Source organism: Artemia franciscana, chromosome 8, assembly GCF_032884065.1.
Source record: "Artemia franciscana chromosome 8, ASM3288406v1, whole genome shotgun sequence".
NCBI lineage: Eukaryota > Metazoa > Arthropoda > Branchiopoda > Anostraca > Artemiidae > Artemia > Artemia franciscana.
The window spans coordinates 27796249-27818673 of record NC_088870.1 but is presented as its reverse complement, the minus strand read 5'-3'; the positions used below and the strand labels follow the sequence as shown (position 1 = coordinate 27818673).

Sequence of the window (22425 nt, the reverse complement as noted above, 5' to 3'; positions counted from 1 at the left end):
TTTGCTATTATTTTTGCCCAATATTTTTTTCCTTAAGCTGTCATAGGTAATTAGAAGTTCTTCCATCTTCCTAAAAGGATAATAGAGGGAATAAAAAAAAAACATGTTAAATTTAGCGCATCTTATTTTTTATTTTCATTGATAACTGTTAATAAATAATTAACTAACTATTATTTATAACTATAACTATCACACTGTAGTTTGTTGCTCTTTTCCTGCCTTGTTTGCTTGGCTCATAGCTAAGTAAAAACAAAAGCGAAGAGCCCATATGGCACTTGTGGCGAGGTCGGAAAAGCCAAGAGACAAGAGCTTCTTCCCACCAAATTTCATTGCGATCTCTCCACTCTAAGCGTATTCCAAGATTTCCCGTCCCCCCTCCAGCTCCCCCCGATGTCACCAGGTACAGTGTGGATTTAAAATACGATCTCTGAGACACGAGGCCCTTCTAAGTATCAAATTCCATTGAGATCCGATTACCCGTTCATAAGTTAAAAATACCTCATTTTTTTCTAATTTTTTTAATCAACCACCCTTTCACTCCCATCCAGATGGTCGAACTTGGGAAACGACCATTTTTTATTTAATCTGTTCGGGTCCCTGATACGGCGACCAACATTCAGCGATCGCTATATTTATCACGCATCTAGTTTTGGATCTTCTTCGTGTAAAAATTGGGGTGGTCCGTGATTTGAACCTCAATCCTCTCGCACCCTTCGCTAGAATCATATCCCTAAGCCACAAACCCTGCTTAAGAAGAATAATCATTTGTTTTATCGGCAAATAAAATTCATCTCAACTATCCTTTTCGCTCCCCCTCCCAGATAGTCGAATTGAGGAAGATACTATTTCTAATTTAATTTAGTCTGCTTCCTGACACGCCTGCCAACTTTCATCGTCCTAGCTTATCTCTAAGTGCCCAAACTAGCAAATCTCCCCCAACTCACCCAAAAGGAGTGAATTCGGTTCGGTTATGTCAATAACGCGTGTAGGACATGTGGTTATTCTTTCCACCAAGTTTCATCCCGATCTCTACACTCTAAGCATTTTCCTAGATTTCCTGTTTCCCCCTCCAACTCCCCCAAGTTTGCGGGATCTGGTCGAGATTTAAAATAAGAGCTCTGAGACACAAGGTCCTTCTAAATATCAAATTTCATTAAGATCTGATCACGAATTAGGGAAACTACTATTTCTAATTTTATCTGGTCTGGTCCCTGATACGCATGCCAAATTTCATCGTCCTAGTTTATCTGGAAGTTCCCAAACTAGCAAAACTGGGACAGGCAGACTGACAGACTGACAGACCGACAGAACTTGCGATCGCTATATGTCACTTGGTAAATACCGAGTGCCATTTCAGTGACAGGCTGGGACTAAGAAGTACGAGTAATACCAGAGGCGGATCTAGAGCAATTTTTTATTTGGGTGGGGGGCAATGTGACAAGGATGCCAAGGAGGAAAATCTTGGGTGGGGCAGTATGACAAAGGTGCCAATAATCAACCAAATTGACAAATTTAGTCTAAAAAAGGGTTAAAAAAGAAAAAATACCATGGAACGAGTGCATCAGAAGAAATTTTGGTGGGCGCGGGACCCCTCTGGCCCTCTGAATTTACCAGTGAGTAATACTGTCCCTAGATTTGGTCTGGTAACGACATATACAGTATCTGATATCACTTCATCCCTTTCAGTGAAGAATGACTGCAAGTAAGTAAGACAGAAGTAAGAGAAGAGGTTTTCCCATCTTAAGTGCCTTTATGGGGTGTTAAAAAAAAAAATTCAATAATGTGTATTCAAACTCCAAGTCATAGTAAAGAAAATTTAAGATGGACGGAACAACTTATTTCAAACAAGGAATCAAAATAATCTCTTGAACTTATATTTTACCCTGTTATGATAACTCAACACCAGTCTCTAAAAACACGAAACGAAGAATTAAAAGAAATGAAAAGGAAAATAAATTGTGTAGGGAATTCTGTGCCATATATTCTATCCTAATTTTGGAACATAGACAAAAGAATCCAGCAGCCCCTTTTTTCTTCTTTATTTTTAATTGTCTAACTTTCTCTTTGTCTGCCCAATTTTACATATGGGGAGAGTTTTCCAAGGGGAATTCTCAGGGGGATACTTCCACGGAGGATTATCCGAAGAGGAGAAATTTTCTGACGTAGAATTTTCCACAGGGAGGTTCATGGGAGAGAAATTTCCGAGGGTAAGAAATCTTCTAGGGGGAATACGACGAAAATCGACGGGATGAGTGTGAAACTCCAGATCAAAGAACCAAGTCATTAAATCAACATTCAAGGAAAACACACCAGCCTAATTCCTTATAATAAGGAAATTTTACCCATAATACAGTAGCGTAAATATTCAAAATATCATTGACCAAAAAAGAAAACCAGTTGCTGCGTAACACTTTAACAAAATATATGTCAATGACGTATCTGCGGATGCCACCGGGAATAAAAATAAACAAGTTTTTAACTGAAAGTAAAGAGCAACATTAAAACTTAAAACGAGCAGAAATTGCTCCGTATATGAAAGGGGCTTTTCCTCCTCTACGCCCCGCTCTTTACGCTAAAGTTTGACTATTTTTCTTAATTCTACTTTTTAAAACAGCAAAAAACTTTAGCGGAAAGAGTGGGGCGCTAATTACTTTCAGTTAAAAAGCTTGGTTTTTTATTTAATTTCAGAACGTTTTTGAATTAATGCATGTTTTGATTTTTGCTCTCCGCGCATAAATAATTAAAAAAAATTGCATATTAATTGTTTTTTGCTAAATGGCTTTCTCATAGTTTTAATCGGAACATTTTGAGAAAAAAAGGGAGCGAGGGGAAGATGCCTAGTTGCCTTCCAATTTTTGATTACTTAAAAAGGCAACTAGAGCTTTTAATTTTTTACTAACGCTATCATTAGTAAAAAATATACGTAACTTACGTAGCAAAATTCTATATTCGTATGTTTACGTATATGAGGGGGTTCATCCCCTCGTTAATATCTGGCTCTTTACACTAAAACTTGAATTTTGTCCTAATTCCTTAAGAATGACCCCTGAATCCCAAAGGCCGTAAGATAAATAGTTGAAATTACAAAAAATACTTTAGCGTGAAGAGCGAGGTATTACGAGCAGGTGAACCCCTCATATGCGTAATAATTTCTGTTCTTTTTAAGTTTTAATACTGCTCCTTACTTTCAGTTGAAAAAACTTTTCATATTTATTTTTTTATTGTTTTTTTTAAATAATACTAGAAAGTCCTCCGCCCCCTTCATTGAAATTCTCTTCCCCCATGACAAATTCCTCCATGGAAAAATCCTCCCACGTAACCCCCCCTCAACTTATCCTCCCCAAACCTAAAAATACCCCCTGAAAACGTACACTTACAAAGTTTGTAACTTGCAGCCCCTCCCACGAGGACTTTTGGGGAGTAAGTCGTCCCCAAATACATTGTTATTAGGTTTATCGACTATGGGAATAATATGGCTAACTCAGAATTTTGATCCGGTGACTTTGGGGGGAAAATTAGCGTGGGAGGGGGCCTAGATGCCCTCCAATTTTTTGTCACTTAAAAAGAGCACTAGAACTTTTAATTTTCGTAAAAATGAGCCCTCACACGACATTCTAGGACCACTGAGTACATACGATCATCCCTGGGAAAAAAAACAACAAAAAAAAACAAATAAATACTCATCCGTGATCTTTCTTCTGGCAAATTAAACAAAAAAAAACAATTTTTTTTTTTAAAATGAAAGTAAGGAGCGACATTAAAACTTAAAACGAACAAAAATTACTCCGTATATGAAAGGGGCTTTTCCTCCTCAACGCCCCGCTCTTTACGCTAAAGTTTGACTCTCTCTTAACTCTACATTTTAAATCAGTAAAAAACTTTAGCGTAAAGAGCGGGGCGTTGAGGAGGAAAAGCCCTTTCATATACGGAGTAATTTTTGTTCGTTTTAAGTTTTAATGTCGCTCCTTACTTTCATTTAAAAAAACTTGTTTTTTTTTTGTTTAATTTCTGGACGTTTTTTAATAAATGCATTTTTTTTTATCTTGGCTCTCCACGCATAAATAATGAAAACGAAATTTGCATATTATTTTTTTGGGGGGGTTAAATGGCTTTTTCATAGTTTTAATCGAAAGATTTTGAAAAAAAGAGCGAGAGAGGAGGCCTAGTTGCCCTCCAATTTTTTGATTACTTAAAAAGGCAACTATAACTTTTAATGTTTTACGAACGTTTTCATAAGTAAAAAATATACGTAACTTACGAATTCACTTACGTAGCGAACTTCTATATTCGTCTGTTTTTATTGCATATATGAGGGGGCTCACCCCTCGTCGATCCCTCGCTCTTTACACTAAAGCTTAAATTTTGTCCCAATTCCTTAAGAATGACCCTTGAATCACAAAGGCCGTAGAATAAATAGTTGAAATTACTAAGAATACTTTAGCGTAAAGAGCGAGGTATTACGAGGAGGTACACCCCTCATATGCGTAATAATTTCTGTTCGTTTTAAGTTTTAACGCTGCTCCTCACTTTCAGTAGAAAAACTTTTCATATTTATTTTTTCATTTTTTTTTTGAATAATGCTAGAAAATCCTGCACCCCCTCCATTGAAAGTCACTTCCCCAATAAAACGTTCCTCAATCGAAAGATCCTCCCACGTAACCCCCCTTCAACTCTCCCCCCAAACCAAAAAGATCCCCCTGAAAACGTCTGTACACTTCCCAGTAACCATTACTATATGTAAACACAGGTCAAAGTTTGTAACTTGCAACCCCTCCCACGGCGACTTCGAGGGAGTAAGTCGTCCTCAAAGACATAGTTATTAGGTTATTCGACTATGGTGAATAAAATGGCTATCTCAGAATTTTGATCCGGTAACTTGGGGAAAAATGAGCGTGGGAGGGGGCCTAGGTGCCCTCCAATTTTTTGGTCAAATAAAAAGGGCACAAGAACTTTTAATTTCCGTTAGAATGAGCCCTTTTGCGACATTCTAGGACAACTGAGTCGATACGATCACCCCTGGAAAAAAAAACAACAAAAACACAAATAAACACGCATGCGTGATTTGTCTTCTGGCAAAAAATGCTAAATTCCACATTTTTGTAGATAGGGGCTTGACACTTCTATAGTAATTTTCTCTGATACGCTGAATCTGATGGTGTGATTTAAGATCGTTAAGATCGTATGACTTTTAGGGGGTATTTCCCTCTATTTTCTAAAATGAGGCAAATCTTCTCAGGCTCGTAACTTTTGATGGGTAAGACTAATCTTGATGAAACTTATATATTTAAAATCAGCATTAAAATGCGATTCTTTTCATGTAGCTATTGGCATAAAAATCCATTTTTTAGAGTTTTGGTTACTATTGAGCCGGGTCGCTCCTTACTACAGTTCGTTACCACGAACTGTTTGAAAATGCGAAATTCCACATTTTTGTAGATAGGAGCTTGAAACTTTTACAATAGAGTTTCTGATACGCTGAATCTCATGGCGTGATTGTTGTTGAGATTACATTAGTTTTAGGGGGTATTTCCCCCTATTTTCAAAAATAAGGCATATTTTCTCAGGCTCGTAACTTTTGATGGGTAAGACTAAACTTGATGAAACTTATATACTTAAAATCAGCATTAAAATGCAATTTTTTTATGTATATATGAGTTTTCCAGGGGACGTCACCGTAAGGGAGGGGGACTTTTCTTTGGGATCACGCCAAGAACCTTTTATTTATAGTATAAGAAATTGTGTGATTTTAAATGTGCAAATGAAAAATGTACTGCACTTGCAGGTTCAGAATGGCTCAATTTGTTTCTGTCTCTTTGCTGTTGTTGTTTTTTTTTACTCTAATTAATAATGCTTCCGCTAAAAATTATATTTTCAGTCAGGGCAGACTTGATTTGAAGGAACCTAATATTTAAGAATACTGCGTAATTAGTAAAAAGAAATGTAATTAGTCTAACAATCGGCCAGAAGAGGCGATTTTAGCAGTGCAAAAACTGTTTTAATGAGATCCTCAAAATTGGTCTTGTTCTCAATGTTTCATTGCATAGCATATGCTTTAGTGTTAGGTAGGATCAGGTTGTAACTTGTCCTGTTATATATAAATTAGGCTGAAAAAGTTTTGGCCCCTCCCCCACTAGCTCCAAAGTTTTAAGGGTCAAATTTTTTTGTGGTTGTTGGCTAACGCAGCTTGATTCCTTTGATTTTAACAGTAAAAACACAAAAGTAATCTTGAAACGTTACTTAACAAATGTTAGTGAAGCTTGCCAGATTTCCTTGATTTGGAAGCCTCGGGCATAAAAAATAATGTTAATTTGGAAACCTCTGCTACTTTTGATATGTAATCTCTTATAAGCAGTTCAAATTTTTCACCAAGGGTGTTGCAAGCGTGTTGCAAGCGTGTTCTATCACGAAGAGGGGGGTCTGAATTCCATGAATAGAATCACAATTATAGTATATTCAATAAAAAACTGTGTGGTTGCCTACTGTGACCTTCCAGCCCGCTCTGCATTTTGCGTTTTTTTTTCTTTTTTGCTGTCACTTACATTGTTAATACCTATCTTTTGGTTTATTTTCGTTTGATCTCCATTAAGCAACATGTATATATTAGAGGGCATTACTTTTGGTATAATAAACTACAACTTTCAAAACATTTGGCAGGAATTTTACAAGCAATAAATGATGATCATTCGTTGTATAGAATAGGCCCCTAGTTAATAGAAAATAACACTAGTAGGTCTTCGTTAAACATTAAGGGAGATGTGTGCTAGAAACATCACTGTTATTGTAAAAGTTGTCGTTAGATGTCTGTGTCTCTGTGTCAACAAGTCATAGCCTAAGTAAATAAAATGATTTTGTTTATGTGCTACTTACTATAGCTACCCATAGATGAAACCCATAAACATTCCAGCAAGAACCCCAAGAATTCCTGCCAAGTACCCCTTACCATAAAGGGGAGCTAGCACCAGCGATCCTCCAAGGTTGAGTCGATTCAAGAACTCAGATAGCCAGTTTCTTGCAGAACCAAGGACAATCGATCCACCAGGATTAAAAGTCTCTCCTAATTGGTTGGCCATTGCTTGTGCCTGGTATTCAGCTGGCAATAGGGCCACAGAGCCTCCCATCCTACTTAATGTTCTATATACAGCAGGTATGACGTTAAACAATAGTCTTAGCAAAAGGAATGGTGGTGAGTTTGAAACTAACTTCCATAGTAAACCGAACAATGATGTAACACCCTGAAAGAGAGAAAATAAGAAATAAAGTTAAAACATTCTGTGTTTAAATTGTGGAATCTACCATTCTCTTTCACTCTGTTAGATCAATATCTTAAGCATAAAGTAAGCTAATTATGTGTAAAACATAAAATGAAAATCTAATTTTAACATAAAGATTCTTAACCCAATTCACTTCCACAATAAATTTACAGTATTGCAATGTATTCTCCTGGCTCATAAGACTTTGGTCAATAGATATTAAGTCGAACAGGCAATCTATGGACATACATATAGCCGGACAAAATTAACAATTTAGCGGAAAAGACTTTTTTATGAAAAGTAAACTGACAAAAAGAAAATAAATTTTGAAATTTGCTTAAAATATTTTTCTTTTGTTGGGTAAAAAAAGTATAATAAAAAACCACGGCTACTAGATTTATTTGCAGTTGAGGTCCCATTGTCTCTGAAATTTTGATTGAAGTTTTTTCGTGGCCTGGAGTTCTAAGCAAATCAGTATAAAAAAAAAAAATAATATTTAGCACTAGGAACGCTACTGCATTTTCCTTCAAAAATGTGTTTCCCTTCATAAGCCTCTTTTCCCATCTTCCTTAGTCAAAAGTTAAATCTTAATTGATTCCTTGGTCAATATTCCCTCAAATTTTCCGCTAGATCTCCGCCCTTGCTCAGGAGATTTGTTTTTTTCAACTTTGTAGGTGTGTTTTTTATTCCTTTTGACTGTTTTGAACAAAACCGCAATCTTAAAAATTTGATCAGAGGCTTTATGGAGAGAAGGGCTAATGCCGACCCTTTTTGCCCTTAAATCATTTGACTCTTAAAAAGAGCAATATAAACTTTTGATTTCCAATCCAATGAGCATCCATCTATGAATATCTACCTTAGTTCTGCCCCAGGAATAACGCATGGACAGATGACAGATAGACTTCTCTATTAACGAATGAACTGACACAATTTTTATACAATCCTAATAAGAGCCTATGCCAGATTTGCCTCTTGCTCAATCGGACTATTTGTATTGGCTTTTTCTACAATTAGTCATTGCTTGATCCCCACAACTACTTTTTTTTAATTCAATAATTGAATTAAAATCAATCAGTTGTTGGCATCAAGCCATGGCTAATTGTGGAAAAAGCCAAGACGAATAGTCCGATTGAGTGAGGGTCAAATCTGACAAAAGTTCTTACTAGGATTGTATAAAAATGATTTCAGTTCATTGTCAGTTCATTAGAATCAAGTAGTTGTGGGCATCAAGCCATGGCTAATTGTAGAAAACGCCAAGACAAATAGTCCCATTGAGTGAGAGGCAAATTTGGCATATGCCCTTATTAGGATTGAATAAAAATGATGTTAGTTAATTTGTTAATAGATAAGTCTATCTGTCATCCATCCATGCATCATTCCTAGAGTAGAACTAAGGATCCCCAGATCCCTTGGCCCGCTAGTATATACCCTTGACATACCTGAATACTGCAAATACGTCCTTTTGACAACCTTGATGCACTTAGTGTGTTTGGATATAATTTAACGATCCCTCGACATTCCTTAGAAGTGTCAACTTAATATTCTTTGCCTTTCCATAGATATGACAGATACACCCTTTTGACCACCTGGATGTACGTACTTATTTAGTTCAAAATTGTCGGAAACCTTAAACTTCGTACACTTATTAGCTCCTAATATATTGTAGATGCACTCTTTTGACAATCGAGATGTAAATAGCGTATTTTATTTAGTTCAGCACTCCTCTCAACATGCCCTGAAAGTTTCAACTTAATACTCTTAGCCGTCCCTGAGATGTTGAAGAAATATCCTTTTGACAACCTGAATGGACATAGTGTTTCTAGATTTAATTCGACATGAACCAAAATATTACCTGAAACATTTCAACTTAATATACGTAGCGGTTCCTGAAGTTTAGCCAATTTGCTTTTTAACAACCTGAATGCGTGCGGTGTTTTTTGATTCGGTTCAAAGTCCCCCTCAACATACCCGGAAAGTTCCAACTTCATACCTTTAAACGTTCCTGAGAAATTGTATTTACAAACTTTTGAAAACCCAGATGCATATATTGTCTTTTGACTGAGTTAAACATCTTTCTCAACATTCCCTAAAATTTGTATTTTTATAAACTTGGTCTTTTCATGAACCAGGGACCAAATATACAACCCAATGATGTCACAGGCAGCGTAATAGCGCTGCTTAAGTAAAGGGCGATTTGGTCACAATGTATTTTTTATTTATTTTTGTTTAGACCAGGGCACTTCGTATTGAAGGAGTTGTCGTAGAAACTTCGAAAAGTGCTCATTCACTTGGACATTAAAAGGACTAGTGCCTTTTTTACTAGCCGAAAGTGACTGAAGGGGAACTAAGCCCCCTCCCACGCCCACTATTCCCCCAAGCACATTCAGTCAAAGTTTTAAGATGGCAATTTTGTTCAACATAGTTGGAAGATCCGAAAATTGTGTCTTTGAGGATGACCCCCCCCCAACAGCCCTTACGGTAAGGGTGCTAAGTTATACTCTGGGGGTAAATAAGGTTTATATAGAAAGTGTGATCGTATACAGTTTGGAGGGGGCTCATAGGATTGGTAATCAAAAGTTCTAGCGTGCTCTTAAGATTCAGAGTGATCGGAGGGTGGGAACGCCCCCATCTCTTATTTTCCCAAAATATATCTGATAAAAATTTTAGATGGTCGTTTGTTGTCGTAGAAACTTCTAAAAGTGCTTATTAAATTGCAAATTGAAGTGTCTAGTGCTCTTTTTAATAGTTGAAAGCGATTAGAGGGCAACAAACCCCCTCTCTTATGCCGTCCATTTCCCCAAATATATCCAATCAAAATTTTGAGGTAGCCATTTGTTCAGCGTAGTTGAAAGGTCCAGAAATTATGTTTTGAGGATGACAACTCCCCCCCCCAGAGCCCTCAGGGCAAGAGTTGTAAGTTATGCCCTGGGGTCATACTAAGTTTGTATAGAAAGGGTTGTCGTAAAAACTTCGGACTGGGCTCATTGGATTGGAAATTCTAGATGTTTTCGTGACCTTTTTAAGATTCAGAGTGATCAGAGGGTGGAACCCCCCCCCCTCACACCTTGTATTTTCCCGAAATGTATATTCTGAGATGGCCATTGATATGGTAAAATATGATAAAAATTCTGAGATGGCCATTTGTTTTCGTAGAAACTTCGAAAAGAGCTCATTCGATTGGAAACTGAAAGGGCTAGTGCTGTTTTATTAGTTGAAAGTGATTGGCTCACCATTTCCCCAAAACATTCAAAAAAATTTGAGACAGTCATTTTGTTCGACGTTGTCGAAAGGGCCGGAAACTGTGTCTTTAAAGATGACAACCCCCTGAATCTCTCAGGACAAGGGCTGTAAGTTATGTCCTGGGGCATATAAGTTATATGTGGAAAGGGTGATCGTATAAACTTCGGAGGGGGATTATTGGATTCGTATTCAAAAGTTCTAGTGCTCTTTTTAGAATTCAGAGTGATTGGAGGGTGGATACCCCCCCTCCCCGACACCTCATATTTTCCCCAAATGTATTTCCTAGAAATTTTGAGATGGCCATTTGTTGTATTAGAAATTTCAAAAAGAGCTCATTCAAATGGAAATTGAAAGGACTAGTGTCCTTTTTCATAGTTGAAAGTGATTGGAGGGCAACTAACCCCCCTCCCAAGCCCACCATTTCCCGAAACCCATCCAATCAATTTAGATAGCCATTTTGTTTAACGTCATTGAAAGTTCCGGAAATTATGTATTTGAGGATGACAACCTCCCCCCCCTGAGTCTTCCGAGAAAGGGTCGTAAGTTATGCTCTGGGGCATAAAAGGTATATATAGCAAGGGTGATCGTAAAAACCCCCCGTGACCCCACTTCGGAGGGGGCTCATTTTATTTGTAATCAGAAGTTTTAGTGCCCTTTTAAAGATTCAAAGGGATCAAAGGATGAATACCCCCCCCACCACACCTTGTATTTTCACGAAATGCATCTGATACAAAGTTTTGAGATGATCATTTTCTGTCGAAAAAACTTCGAAAACAGCTTATTCGATTTGGAAATTGAAAGACCCAGTGATCTTTTTTATAGTCGAAAGTAATTAGAGGGCAACTAACCCCCCTCCCAAGCACACCATTTCCCCAAACACATCCAATAAAAATCTTGAAATAGTCATGTTGTTCAACGTAATTGAAAGGTCTGGAACATATGTCTTTGAGGATAACAACCCCCAAAGCCCTCAAGGCAAGGGCTGTAAGTTATGCCTGGGGATATATTAGGTATATATAGAAAAAGTGATCGTATAACCTTTGGAGGGGGCACTTTGGAATGGTAATCAGAAGTTCTATCGCTCTTTCTAAGATTCAGAGTCATCAGAGTGTGGATACCCCCCCCCACAAATCTCGTAATTTCCCGAAACGCATCTGATTTTAATTTTGAGACGGCCATTTGTTGTCGTAGAAACTTCGAAAACAACTCATTTGATTAGAAATTGAAAGGGTCAGTGCCCATTTTAACAGTCGAAAGTAATTGGAGGGCAACTAACGCCCATCATTTTCCCAAAAACATCAAATAAAATTTCAAGATAGACATTTCGTTCAGTCTACTTGAAAGGTTCGGAAATTATGTGTTTGAGGATTGCAACACCGCCACAACCTTCAGAGCAAGAGTCGTATGTTACGCCCCGGGGGCATATAAGGCCTTTATAGAAAAAATTATCGTATAAATTTCGAAGGGGGCTCATTGCATTCGTAATCAGAAGTTATAGTGTCCTTTTTAAGGCTCAGAGTGATCAGAGGGTGGATACCCCCACCAAACCTAGTATTTTACCGAAATATATCTGATAGAAATGTTGAGATTGCCATTTATTGTCGTAGAAACTTGGGAAACAGCTCATTCAATTTGAAATTCAAATTGCGCCATTTTTCATTCAATTGGAACTGTGCCCTTTTTAATAGTCGAAAGTTACTGGAGGGCTTGTAACCCCCCCTCCCTCGCATTTGGGATAGCCATTTTGTTCAGTTTAGTTGAAAGGTCTGGAAATTACGTCTTTGACAACCACCATACCTTCCCAAGACCAGAACATAAATTGCCCTTTACTAAAAAAAATGGCTGTGGATTTTCAGTTTAGTATACATATACTGAAATATATTCCTTAAAGTTTTAATAATTTTTGATTTATTAAATTTAAAGAAGTAAAAACATTTTGAACATATTTTGTTTATTTAAATCATACAATGAATAACCGAGTCAAACTCAAAACGAGCAAACATTAACATGATCAGGGCTGAGAACCCCCATGCCTTCTCAAAAACAGAACATAATTTGCACTTTACTGAAAACAAAATATATTTGAAATCTTTTTACTTTGCTTTTACTTGTTTAAAATGATTTTACTAGATATATAAGGGGGAAAGTACTCCCCCTTACAATCCAATTACAGCGCGAGGATCTGGTATCCTTTTTGACAGTAACAAAAGATTGGAGGGCAAGCAGCCTTTCTATCAAACCCATTCATTTCCCAAACGCATCTATTAAAAAATTTTGTTCAGCATAATAGAACGGTCCAGGAACTATGCCTTAAGGGATATTAGGCATATCAACCCCACATTTATTCCATTGGTGTAGTATGCTTCAAAACTAAATGTTGCTCTAAAAATATATAAAATTGTGTTAAATGATTGTCAATAAGAAACCTCAGCAAAGTATCGAGAACGACTGGGGGTATTAAGTTGAAACTTTTGGGGATACAACCTATTACAACTTCTGTTCTTACGATTTAAATAAATAAAAAGAGTGTAAGTGTATCCATGTTGTCAAAGAGCACAGACATAATCTTTTGGGAATGATATTAAGTTTTACTTTTTAGGTCATCTTCAGAAGCTATAAAATTAAATTAAAAATACCCGTTTTGTCAAGAGTAAAAATTGTTGGAAAAGTTTATCCAACATACAAATAGCACCCCTTACTATGGATTCTAACAGTAGAAAACTGAAAAGATAAACAATATTTTTTTTTTCTATGAAAAAGACTATGTTAATAAAGAACGAACAGAAAGTAATTAAAAAGCTTTTTCCATAAGACAAGTTTTTCAAAGAAAAGTTTAGAGCTGCATTAAGCCAAGAATAAGCAAAAATAAAGTCAAATAATCTCCCAAGCGTAAAACTACCATAAATCACTATCAATAAATAAATTAAACACATAAACGAATAGAAATTACAATAAATAACCAACTCAAACTCAAAACAAGCAAAAATCAACATGACTAGGGCTGATAACCCTTATGCCTTGTCAAGACCAGAACACAATTTGCGCTTTACTGAAAACAAAATATGATTGAAATGTTTTCACGTTTCTTACTTTAATAAATGAAAAATTATCCAAAACATTAACGAAGAAATGTCAGTATGTGTCAATTTAGCTAACAATCAATGGTCATTTGTTTGTTTGAAACAACATAAAATTGATTTCTCTTTGTCCAAACTGTCGGCCTAATAGATTTTAGAAAATGACTACCATTTAAAAATGAATTCAAATTCCATTAAATGCTAATCGAATAAGCTCCGCTTGCCTTCAAGTTTATATACCTCTTTGTAGTTCAAGTTCTTGCTTAAATTGTTTTCACAGGTTTCATCGGTTAAATATTTAATACTGAAAATCTGAATTTACTTCCTCTAGAAACAAAAAAAAAGTTTCATTTTATCAAAACTTGTTCTTCTAACATTTCTCGTAAGCCTCCCCAAGACTCAAAAGGCGTCATAAGGGATTCTTACGAAACTCAACAGCGAATTCCACTTTGGTTTATGTAGTACTGAAGATATTTAGCTACAAATCCCATGAAGACTATGAGATTATATGATTTAATATGACAAGCAAGTATAAATCTAAAGCTGATGAAAATAAAAGTTAGATTAGGATGTTTAAGAGAAATCAGTTAATCATTGTATGCAACAAAGATTTACTTTTTTAAGAATAAACTTCTTTGCAAATGAAAAATTGATAAAGGGAAAAATTGTACCGAGGTAAAACACCGAGAAAGATGTTTAAAACTCAGCACTTTTGTTTCTACACATTACAATGATTTCTTTTTTATTTTCTCGTACAAAACAATTTTTAATTTTACAATTCTTACAAAAACAATACTTTAATATTGAATATATCAGATTTGACCTTTCTGTCTAATCATGACTCTAATTCTAAGTCAATATTTTTTTTTTTACTTTACTGTCCTGAATCGAACCACATTGAGTTCAAAAAACATATTTTGAGTAACTAAAATTTGGTCACAACAATTTATGGTTTCAATATTAATGCACCAATAAAGGGAGTCTTGGACAATGCATGTGGATATAAATTTTTTGCTTTGGTGCAGACATAATGCATAATGAAAGTGAGCATGTGTGTGACGAAACCTATGTTTGATATAATTTATTTGATATGAATGCAAAGAAGTAAGTTAGACATCTACAGAGTTTAAGTGTAACTCAAAATTTGTGCATAATATGCAGGTTGGGCTTCTTCTTCCTTCTTTTTATCAGATTTTTATCATACTGTCTATTATTGAGATGAAGTCTTTGGGTTGAATCCGAGTCTAAAAATGTAGCTTTCAAATTTTTCTTATTCACGTCTCTCAAAGCAGATCTGAGAACAGCTAAATTTACGGAAATTTGAGCTATTTTGCTGTATTTGCATTTTGACTCTATGAAGCTTCATGGAAATTTAACGTTGTCGTCTAAGGAGTGGCGAAGACAAATTGTTTACATTTTTTTAAGATACTCTGTTGCTTTGATAATGGCCTTAATTGTCCATTAATTTCATCTTGTGTTTCACAATTTTATCACATGAAACGAAGGGTCACAAAAACTTTGAAGAGAGCTAATTGGATCTCAACTTTGAAGTCTTAGGCTTGCCATCCTCTTGAGACCCTTATTTACCCCCAGATGAAACCCACAGATTGACGGACTATGACCAGAATTTCAACATAGTCGTATTAACCAAAACGGATGGAATTTACAGGAAAATGTGTCTCCGGGAGACAAGTCATTCATGAGTCTTGATTGAGCGTTTTTAATTGAGTTACGTGTTATGAATTTGAGATATGAAAATAGACATTAATCTTAACAGCTGCTTTTTCCTATTCTTTTCAATTTCTTTTATTTATAACCTTTTGCTTGGAACAATTTTTGGACAGACGACTCAGCATAGATCCAGAGCACGAGACGGTAATTCGCTCCTGGAAGGGGCATAGTTTAGTTCTATACAACTGTCATATGTATATAAGTTGATCTGTAGACTCCGTTCCCCAAGTCTTGGCCCAAGGAATTTTGAATATTTTTTACTTACATTTATTTGGATTTTAAGCAGAAAAAAGATAAAGAAAGGGTATTTGAAACACTAGTCTACAAATCTGTCGAGGAAAAACAGAAGAATAAGGTCTTCAAAGTCTCAATCAAAGTCCTCAAAACTTCAAGATTGAAAAATTGTTGAAAGGAAGAAGTTTTAATACTTAAAGCTACTAACCAAAGTTCTTCCGGAGCTTCTGTCTGTTATAGATGAAATGGTATCTGCAAAACTCTCGACTTTTGTGACATTTTCTGCGCAAGCGCCAAGAAAAAATAATGAAGCAAAAAAGATGATATGGTAACCTGAAAGAAGAAATTAATGAAGAAGCTTAAGTTTTAAGCTGAGTTGTTAGTTCCCGAAAAATTTAGAAGTCCAAGTAATGATTATGACTCAAACACTTCATTGCAATCATATTAGTGTAAAAAATTTAACTACATTTGCAAATGATCTATGTCTTCTTATTTTGGGGTATATTTCATATTCAGAGGTCGCTTTGTGCCAAAAAAACAAAACAAAGGATTCAAACTGGATCAGGTATGATGATACATGGATCAGCGATATTGGGCTTGAAGCAAAATAATGTATACGGAGAACGGCCTGGTCAACTCCTAACCCTAATTGTCAACAAGGATGGCAGACTGAAATTCATGTACTAGTGTGCTGGAAGTCCCACTAAAATCTCTATAAAGTCCCCACCTTAATGAAATTGATCAAGACAGTTCGTGGTAACGGATTGTGAGTAACGAGTGACCCGGCTCAATAGTAACCGAAACTCTAAAGAACATAATTTTGATACCAATAGATACAGTAAAGAATTAAATTCTTATGCTGATTTCAAATATATAAGTTTCATCAAGTTTAGTTTAACCCATCAAAAGTTACGAGCCTGAGAACATTTGCCTTATTTTTGAAAAAAAAATCCCCTAAAAGTCATAGAATTTTCATGAAAATCAAACCATCAGATTTAGCATATCAGAGAACACTACTCTCAAGATTTCAAGCTCTTATCTGCAGAAATGTAGAACTTCATTTTTTTTCGTAAGAGGGCTCATTTGAATGGAAATTAAAAGTTCTAGTGCCCTTTTTAAGAGACCAAAAAAATGGAGGACAACTGGACCCCTCCCACGCTCATTTTCCTAAAGTCACCCAATCAAAATTTTGAGACAGACATTTTTTTCGGCATAGTCGATTAATTTAATAACTATGTCTTTGAGGATAACTTGATCCCCTACAGTCCCCAGGGAAGGGCTGCAAGTTGTGAACTCTGGCCATTATTTACATATAGTATTGGTTAAGTATACAAACGTTAAAAGGAGGGATTTCTTCTGGCGGGGGGGGGGGGGGTTAAGGGGAATATTTTTCCTAGTATTTCTTATTGATTTCGGCCCCTAACAAGATTAATCGATCAAGATCAAAATTTTGGTCGATATGTATCAATACTTTTGTATTATTTCAATAATCCTGTTCATTTTGTTGATATTATTTCATCAGTAAAAAACTGAATTGATAAAATTACTATAAAAGTATTGGGGGGGTGGGTATAGGGTACAGTTGGTGGTAGCATAGTGGGATAGTGAGTATGCAATAGAAATCCTTCATATTTAGTTGCTATGACAGAAATCTTCCTATCTTATTTCTGTACAGTTCTGTTTTGGTCTTTTTAAGGGAGTTTTTAGGGGGAAAAGTTTTCCTTTATTTAATTGCAAAGTCTCTTAGTTAACTTAAAGTACTCGGATACAGACCTAGGACTCAGTTTTAAACATCCTTCAAGGCTGATAATTATCAAATTTTAATTTTATATTATATTTTATTCCTATGTTTAATGAGTTACGCCAAGTAAGCAACATATTAAAGAGGGTTAATTGTTCTGTTGCATTGCTTATCTTAGTGCATTCTTTGTGGGGTTTTTTGTTGTTTACTTTCTTGAATAAACTCTGTTATTAAATTGAAATTAAAAGGCTAGGGTTTGGGTTGTCTCTTTGAAAGACAATATTTTCGGTTAAACTGAACCTTCTGTACTATTCGACCGGTTGAATACAATATAAAACCTAGTAAAAAAAAACAGCATTCATTCACCTTAGAAGCTATCTTTTTGAGCGATGAGTTCCTGGGCATGACCCATTTTTACGCGCCCAATGCATATACTTTAGGTTTTAAGCAGTGTCATATATAATTTTTAATGATTCTCCATTAGTAAAATTTGGGGCCCGTTTCATGCAAAGCCACCATTTGCAATGCCATATCTAATTCAAGGCTGACTATGGTGGTGCTGGACTCCATTCGTATGCATAATTCTCATAATTTCAGTTTCACTTAAATATAAATTCGGATGACGGTTGCACAGAGGTTAAAGAAGTATTGTGCATCCAGCTCGCTACGGATCCGCCAACCTCCGAATGTATGCTAATCAAATCAAATTAGCATGATAAAAGCATTACTTGAATGACTTCTTGCCTCCTAAGCCAAATCTTAAACATTTATTAAGGTTTAAGCCAAATCTTAAACATTTATTAAGGTTTAAACTTGAGTATTTCAGTTAGGATTTTTTTACTCTAGTTTTCTTGTAATTTGGTCACGTCTTTACGCTGTAATTCACTGAGTCGTTAAGAAGAAGTCTTCTGGGACAGACATCTCTAAATGTAAAAATAATAACATTCTTGATTAATTGCTATTGCCTTTCTAATCTATATTCTAGGTATATTTTGCTGGTCCTGTCAGCTTTTAGTGTTGGAACCTTCACGCCAGGGCTCAGGAAAGGTAGAGCTCTGGCATATTTTGCTGTTATTCGTTCAATAATATTCATAATCATATTTTCGAAAAACATTTAAACTCCTACTTGAGGAAGTTAATTACAAACACTTTTTTTTCTCATAATATTAATATTTCAAATTAACATATTACTAAAAATCTCATAGCAGTGTGGCGTTTTACCCATGGTAATTACATATTGAAAAGAAATGGCCTAAGAATATGAGACTTAACTAAGCTTTACGAGGAGTCTTCTCAAAATCAGTTTAGATAATTATACCATTGCTGTGCTTGCAACCTAAACAGCTTCTATTTGCAAGAAATTATATCCAGTTTATTTTACTCTGTATGTTTAGTATGAAATTTATTTTGGCCGGTATGAAAGTTTTGAAGGTCATTTCAAGTGTACTGACTAGTTATATCTTGGCCCCCTCCCTCCCTAACCGTCTGCATACTTATGAACAGTGACCATCTAACAGATTTTAATCGCAAAAAAACATTTCAGACCAGAAAACCAATGCCAAGAAATTGAATGTACAGCCTACAAGCACAAGTTATAGGACTAGGAACTTCACGGCCAATAAAAATGAGCTAACAGAAAACTTCAATGAAAAGTTTTACTTCTCCATAACAACGTAAAGTCTTGTTTGCCAAGGAAGTTCAGAATGTGAGAAAAAATATGTTTACTACACCACTTATTCCTCACTCTAAACCGTTATAATCTTACTCCGAAAATATTTGTCTGGAAAAACAAGAAATAAAGATCAAAGAACGATTAATCTGGATATTTCAGATGATGGTTTGCAACTAACAGCCAAACAAATTTTTCCGCAGAGCTACGCAGAGGTCCGAACAGAACTCAGCACTGCCCAAACTAAGGCAGAGTAAGATCCTTACAAAAGACAGCTATCTAAGATGTAAGAAAGCTGAGATAAAAATATCTTGACTTGGTCTGGAAACAACCCAAATAGCTCTGATGAATTGATAAATTGGTTTTAGGGGTTCAGAACATTCAGGTTCAGATTCTTAGAGGAATAGGTGAAACCATGCATTAAAAATTTTTACCTAGATTAACTGAAGATGCAAGAAATGTGGAAAAAAAAATGTTTGGACAATAACCTCAAATGCACCATACCTAATGGGTGCTGTGCGAAGTTTTATGTTTTGAATACAGTTTTGGAATTGTTCATTTTTGGTTTTACATTTAATAGTTCGAAACAAAAACTTGATGGTTTGTAACTCAGAGCCGAAGAAATCTTTCGGAGGGGCTAAGCAATAGTCCAAACAAAGATCATCAGTAGGGATCGGATGGCTTTGGAAAATTAGCAGTGCCCTCACTAAGGCAGAGGAAGCTCCTTACAAAAGACTTTAAGATTTAATAGGGTTGAAATGAAAACGTCTAAAATTTGTCTGGGAACAACCCAGGTAGCTCTGATAAATCGATAAATTGTTCTTAGGGATTCGGAAAATGAGCAAAAAATTCCTGTAAATCAATTGGGGCTGGTTTTAGACCATAAATGTAGTTTTTCAGGTTCGTGAAAAACCGAAGAAGAATTGGTGAAACTATGTATTAAAAATTTTGTACCTGGGTCTAGCGTAGTGAAATCAGTTTACCGAAGGTGTAAGCAATATGTAAAAAATTTCAGACAATAACTTCAAATGTACTTCAAATGTAATTTAATTTTCAGATATATTCATAGTAGATCAGCCAACATAATTGGAGCATATTTAAATTCACAGTATTTTTATTGTAAGGTATATCAAACTACATCCTTCTTTCAAATAGTTGGATAATATCTTATTACTGCAAGGTGTCCTGAACTGAAACCCAATTTTCCAATCATTAAATAACGATCTCATTGCATGTTAAATTTTTCTAGCTTGAGTGCTCAGACATGATTTTATGTATTTGGTAATATGTGCCTTCTGACTGTGGTATAGAATTGCCAATATGAAATTTTGTAGTTGTAGCCAAGGTTATATAACTGTTTAAACATCATCAACATAATTATTATCTATTTGAATTGGCACGGAGCTTTATGTCGGTTGGCAGGAAGCTTATATTGACAGCTTTTGAAAGACATAAGTAGTTCATGCTGGCAGCTTTGAGAATTTTCTTGACCTCCATGATTTTCGGCCGTAGTCCCAAAACGACAAAAATATGTATTTTGTGGCTCATTTGCTTTACTTGTTGAGTTATATTTACCAGATAGTGATCTTCAAGTCCAATAAATCAAATATGGTGGTTATTTTACTAAATAATTTCTATACCCTAGTGTTCCTTTGCAATGCAAACAAAACTATGGGTGGTGTGGCAAGAGATGATTAATTTTGCAGCAAATATTCTGATTATCTGTCTTCTTATTGCCTCTAAAAAATTTGGGCTGGGTATTTTAAACTACAGGTGAAACCATGCATTAAATTTTTTAGCTATGTCCTTTGTAGTGAAATCAGTTAGCCGTAGGTGTAAGCAATGCCGAAAAAACAATGTTCGGACAATATTTGCAAATGCATAATATTTAATCGATGTTACACAATTTTTTTTTTTTTTAATTCGTTTTGGGAGTTGTTTATTTTCAGTTTTACATTTAATTATTCGAAACGATTTTATTATTGAACGTATCCATATTTGAACGTAAAATAGTCAGTTTTGTTTAAAAAACAAACTCAAACTATTCCCTTTTTAAAGATTTACAGATGAATATAATCCTAGCGTGGTTGATTTGGCATGAGAGCATTTTAAAGCGTGATACCCTAGAAAGTGCAATTTGTTTGGCCTCTGGATTTCCCAACGGGTTTGGTGCTAGTGACCACACGCTTTTGAAATGGCTGTCAAAATTGCCATCACACAATATTGTATTGTATTTTCTTATAGATGGCGCATCGGTATTTACTATTCAATTCTTTGCAATGAAGAGACAATGACTGCGTTTGACCTTCCCCTTAACTATAGTATTTGGCTTTGGTTAAGGTAATTACAGTCTAGTCAACCATAATGTGAATAATGAAGTATGCGTCTCTGTGAATAAGGGAATTTTCAGGCCAAAATCCATAGGCAAATAAATGAAGTTTTTTTTTCTATTTATCCCAAAAATCAAATGTGTCAAAAATTCTAAAATTTATAATGACAAGTCCCACTATTCTTAAGTAACTGCTTGTTGATCGTACTACGTGTTGCACGTTACAAAAAATCGACCAGAGCTCGACAGTAAAATGGTCATTATCGCTGTGACTACGGAGGGTAAAACCTTGAGGTCAATATTGAAGTTCAACTGAAGTCTAAATTTAAAAATCTAAATAGTTTTGCCTTGTCTTTTTTTTATTTAATTTTTTTTGATTAGCTTTGTGTCATGAAAAATAAACAAAAAAAAACTCTTTAAGATTTTTCTCTTTAACGATAATTAAAAAAACAGAGTTTAAGAGTTGCGATTATTATTAGAAAGCAGCTTAATTCGTCAGTTATGATCCGAAATTATGATTATCTATTTTGCTTCCAAATAGTTCGTAGTAAAGAACTGTAAGCGTAGACCACGTCGTTATAAAATAAAGTATAGTAAAGGAGCTCTTATTGATGGATTTCCTATAACACCATGCATATCAAAAGAATGGGACTGTTCTTGTGCCCCTTTGAAGAAGACTAAATAAGAAACTAATTTTCTTCATAAGAAAGTAAAGAGCAACATTACAGGTTAAAATGAACAGAAATGATCCTGATACTTTTGTATTATACGCCACTCAAGTGCTTCATTTAATTAGAACCTGTTTCTTTGACACTCAATCCTAATAAAATATCACAAAATATGATGAAAATATAATACTTTAGAAACAAATTTGGGCTGTCTATTTGCACATTAGGAGTTGGGATAGGGATAAAATATATTGGACTGCATGCAAGATGTGCTAACAATCATTCTATATATTATAATATGAGAATTGTTCTAACTTCAAACTGTCCAAATACACTACCCCCGCCCCCTTTAATGTTCAAATATATAGCCCGAATTATATATTTCCCATATATTCTGTCACTTTTTTCTGTCTTGTCCCACGCTAAGCTGAAAGAAACTAACGAGGTAACCGGTTTTTCCTTGAGTTTTACACATGATAAACATGA

General features: G+C 35.3%; 1 protein-coding gene across 3 annotated transcripts in view; it reads right to left on the bottom strand.

The window, feature by feature from the left end:
* The window catches only part of LOC136030235 (uncharacterized), a 94380-nt gene that overhangs the window by 13103 nt on the left and 58852 nt on the right, over nt 1-22425 (bottom strand). For 2 of the 3 annotated variants that reach the window (XM_065709059.1, XM_065709058.1), the window contains exons 2-3: nt 15741-15865; nt 6868-7232 (exon numbers count right to left, since the gene is read on the bottom strand). In XM_065709059.1, the coding sequence (XP_065565131.1) occupies nt 6873-7232; nt 15741-15865 (485 nt within the window). In that variant the 3' untranslated portion in view covers nt 6868-6872. The remainder of the gene's footprint in view (nt 1-6867; nt 7233-15740; nt 15866-22425) is intronic. The other variant, XM_065709060.1, reaches the window with a different exon arrangement.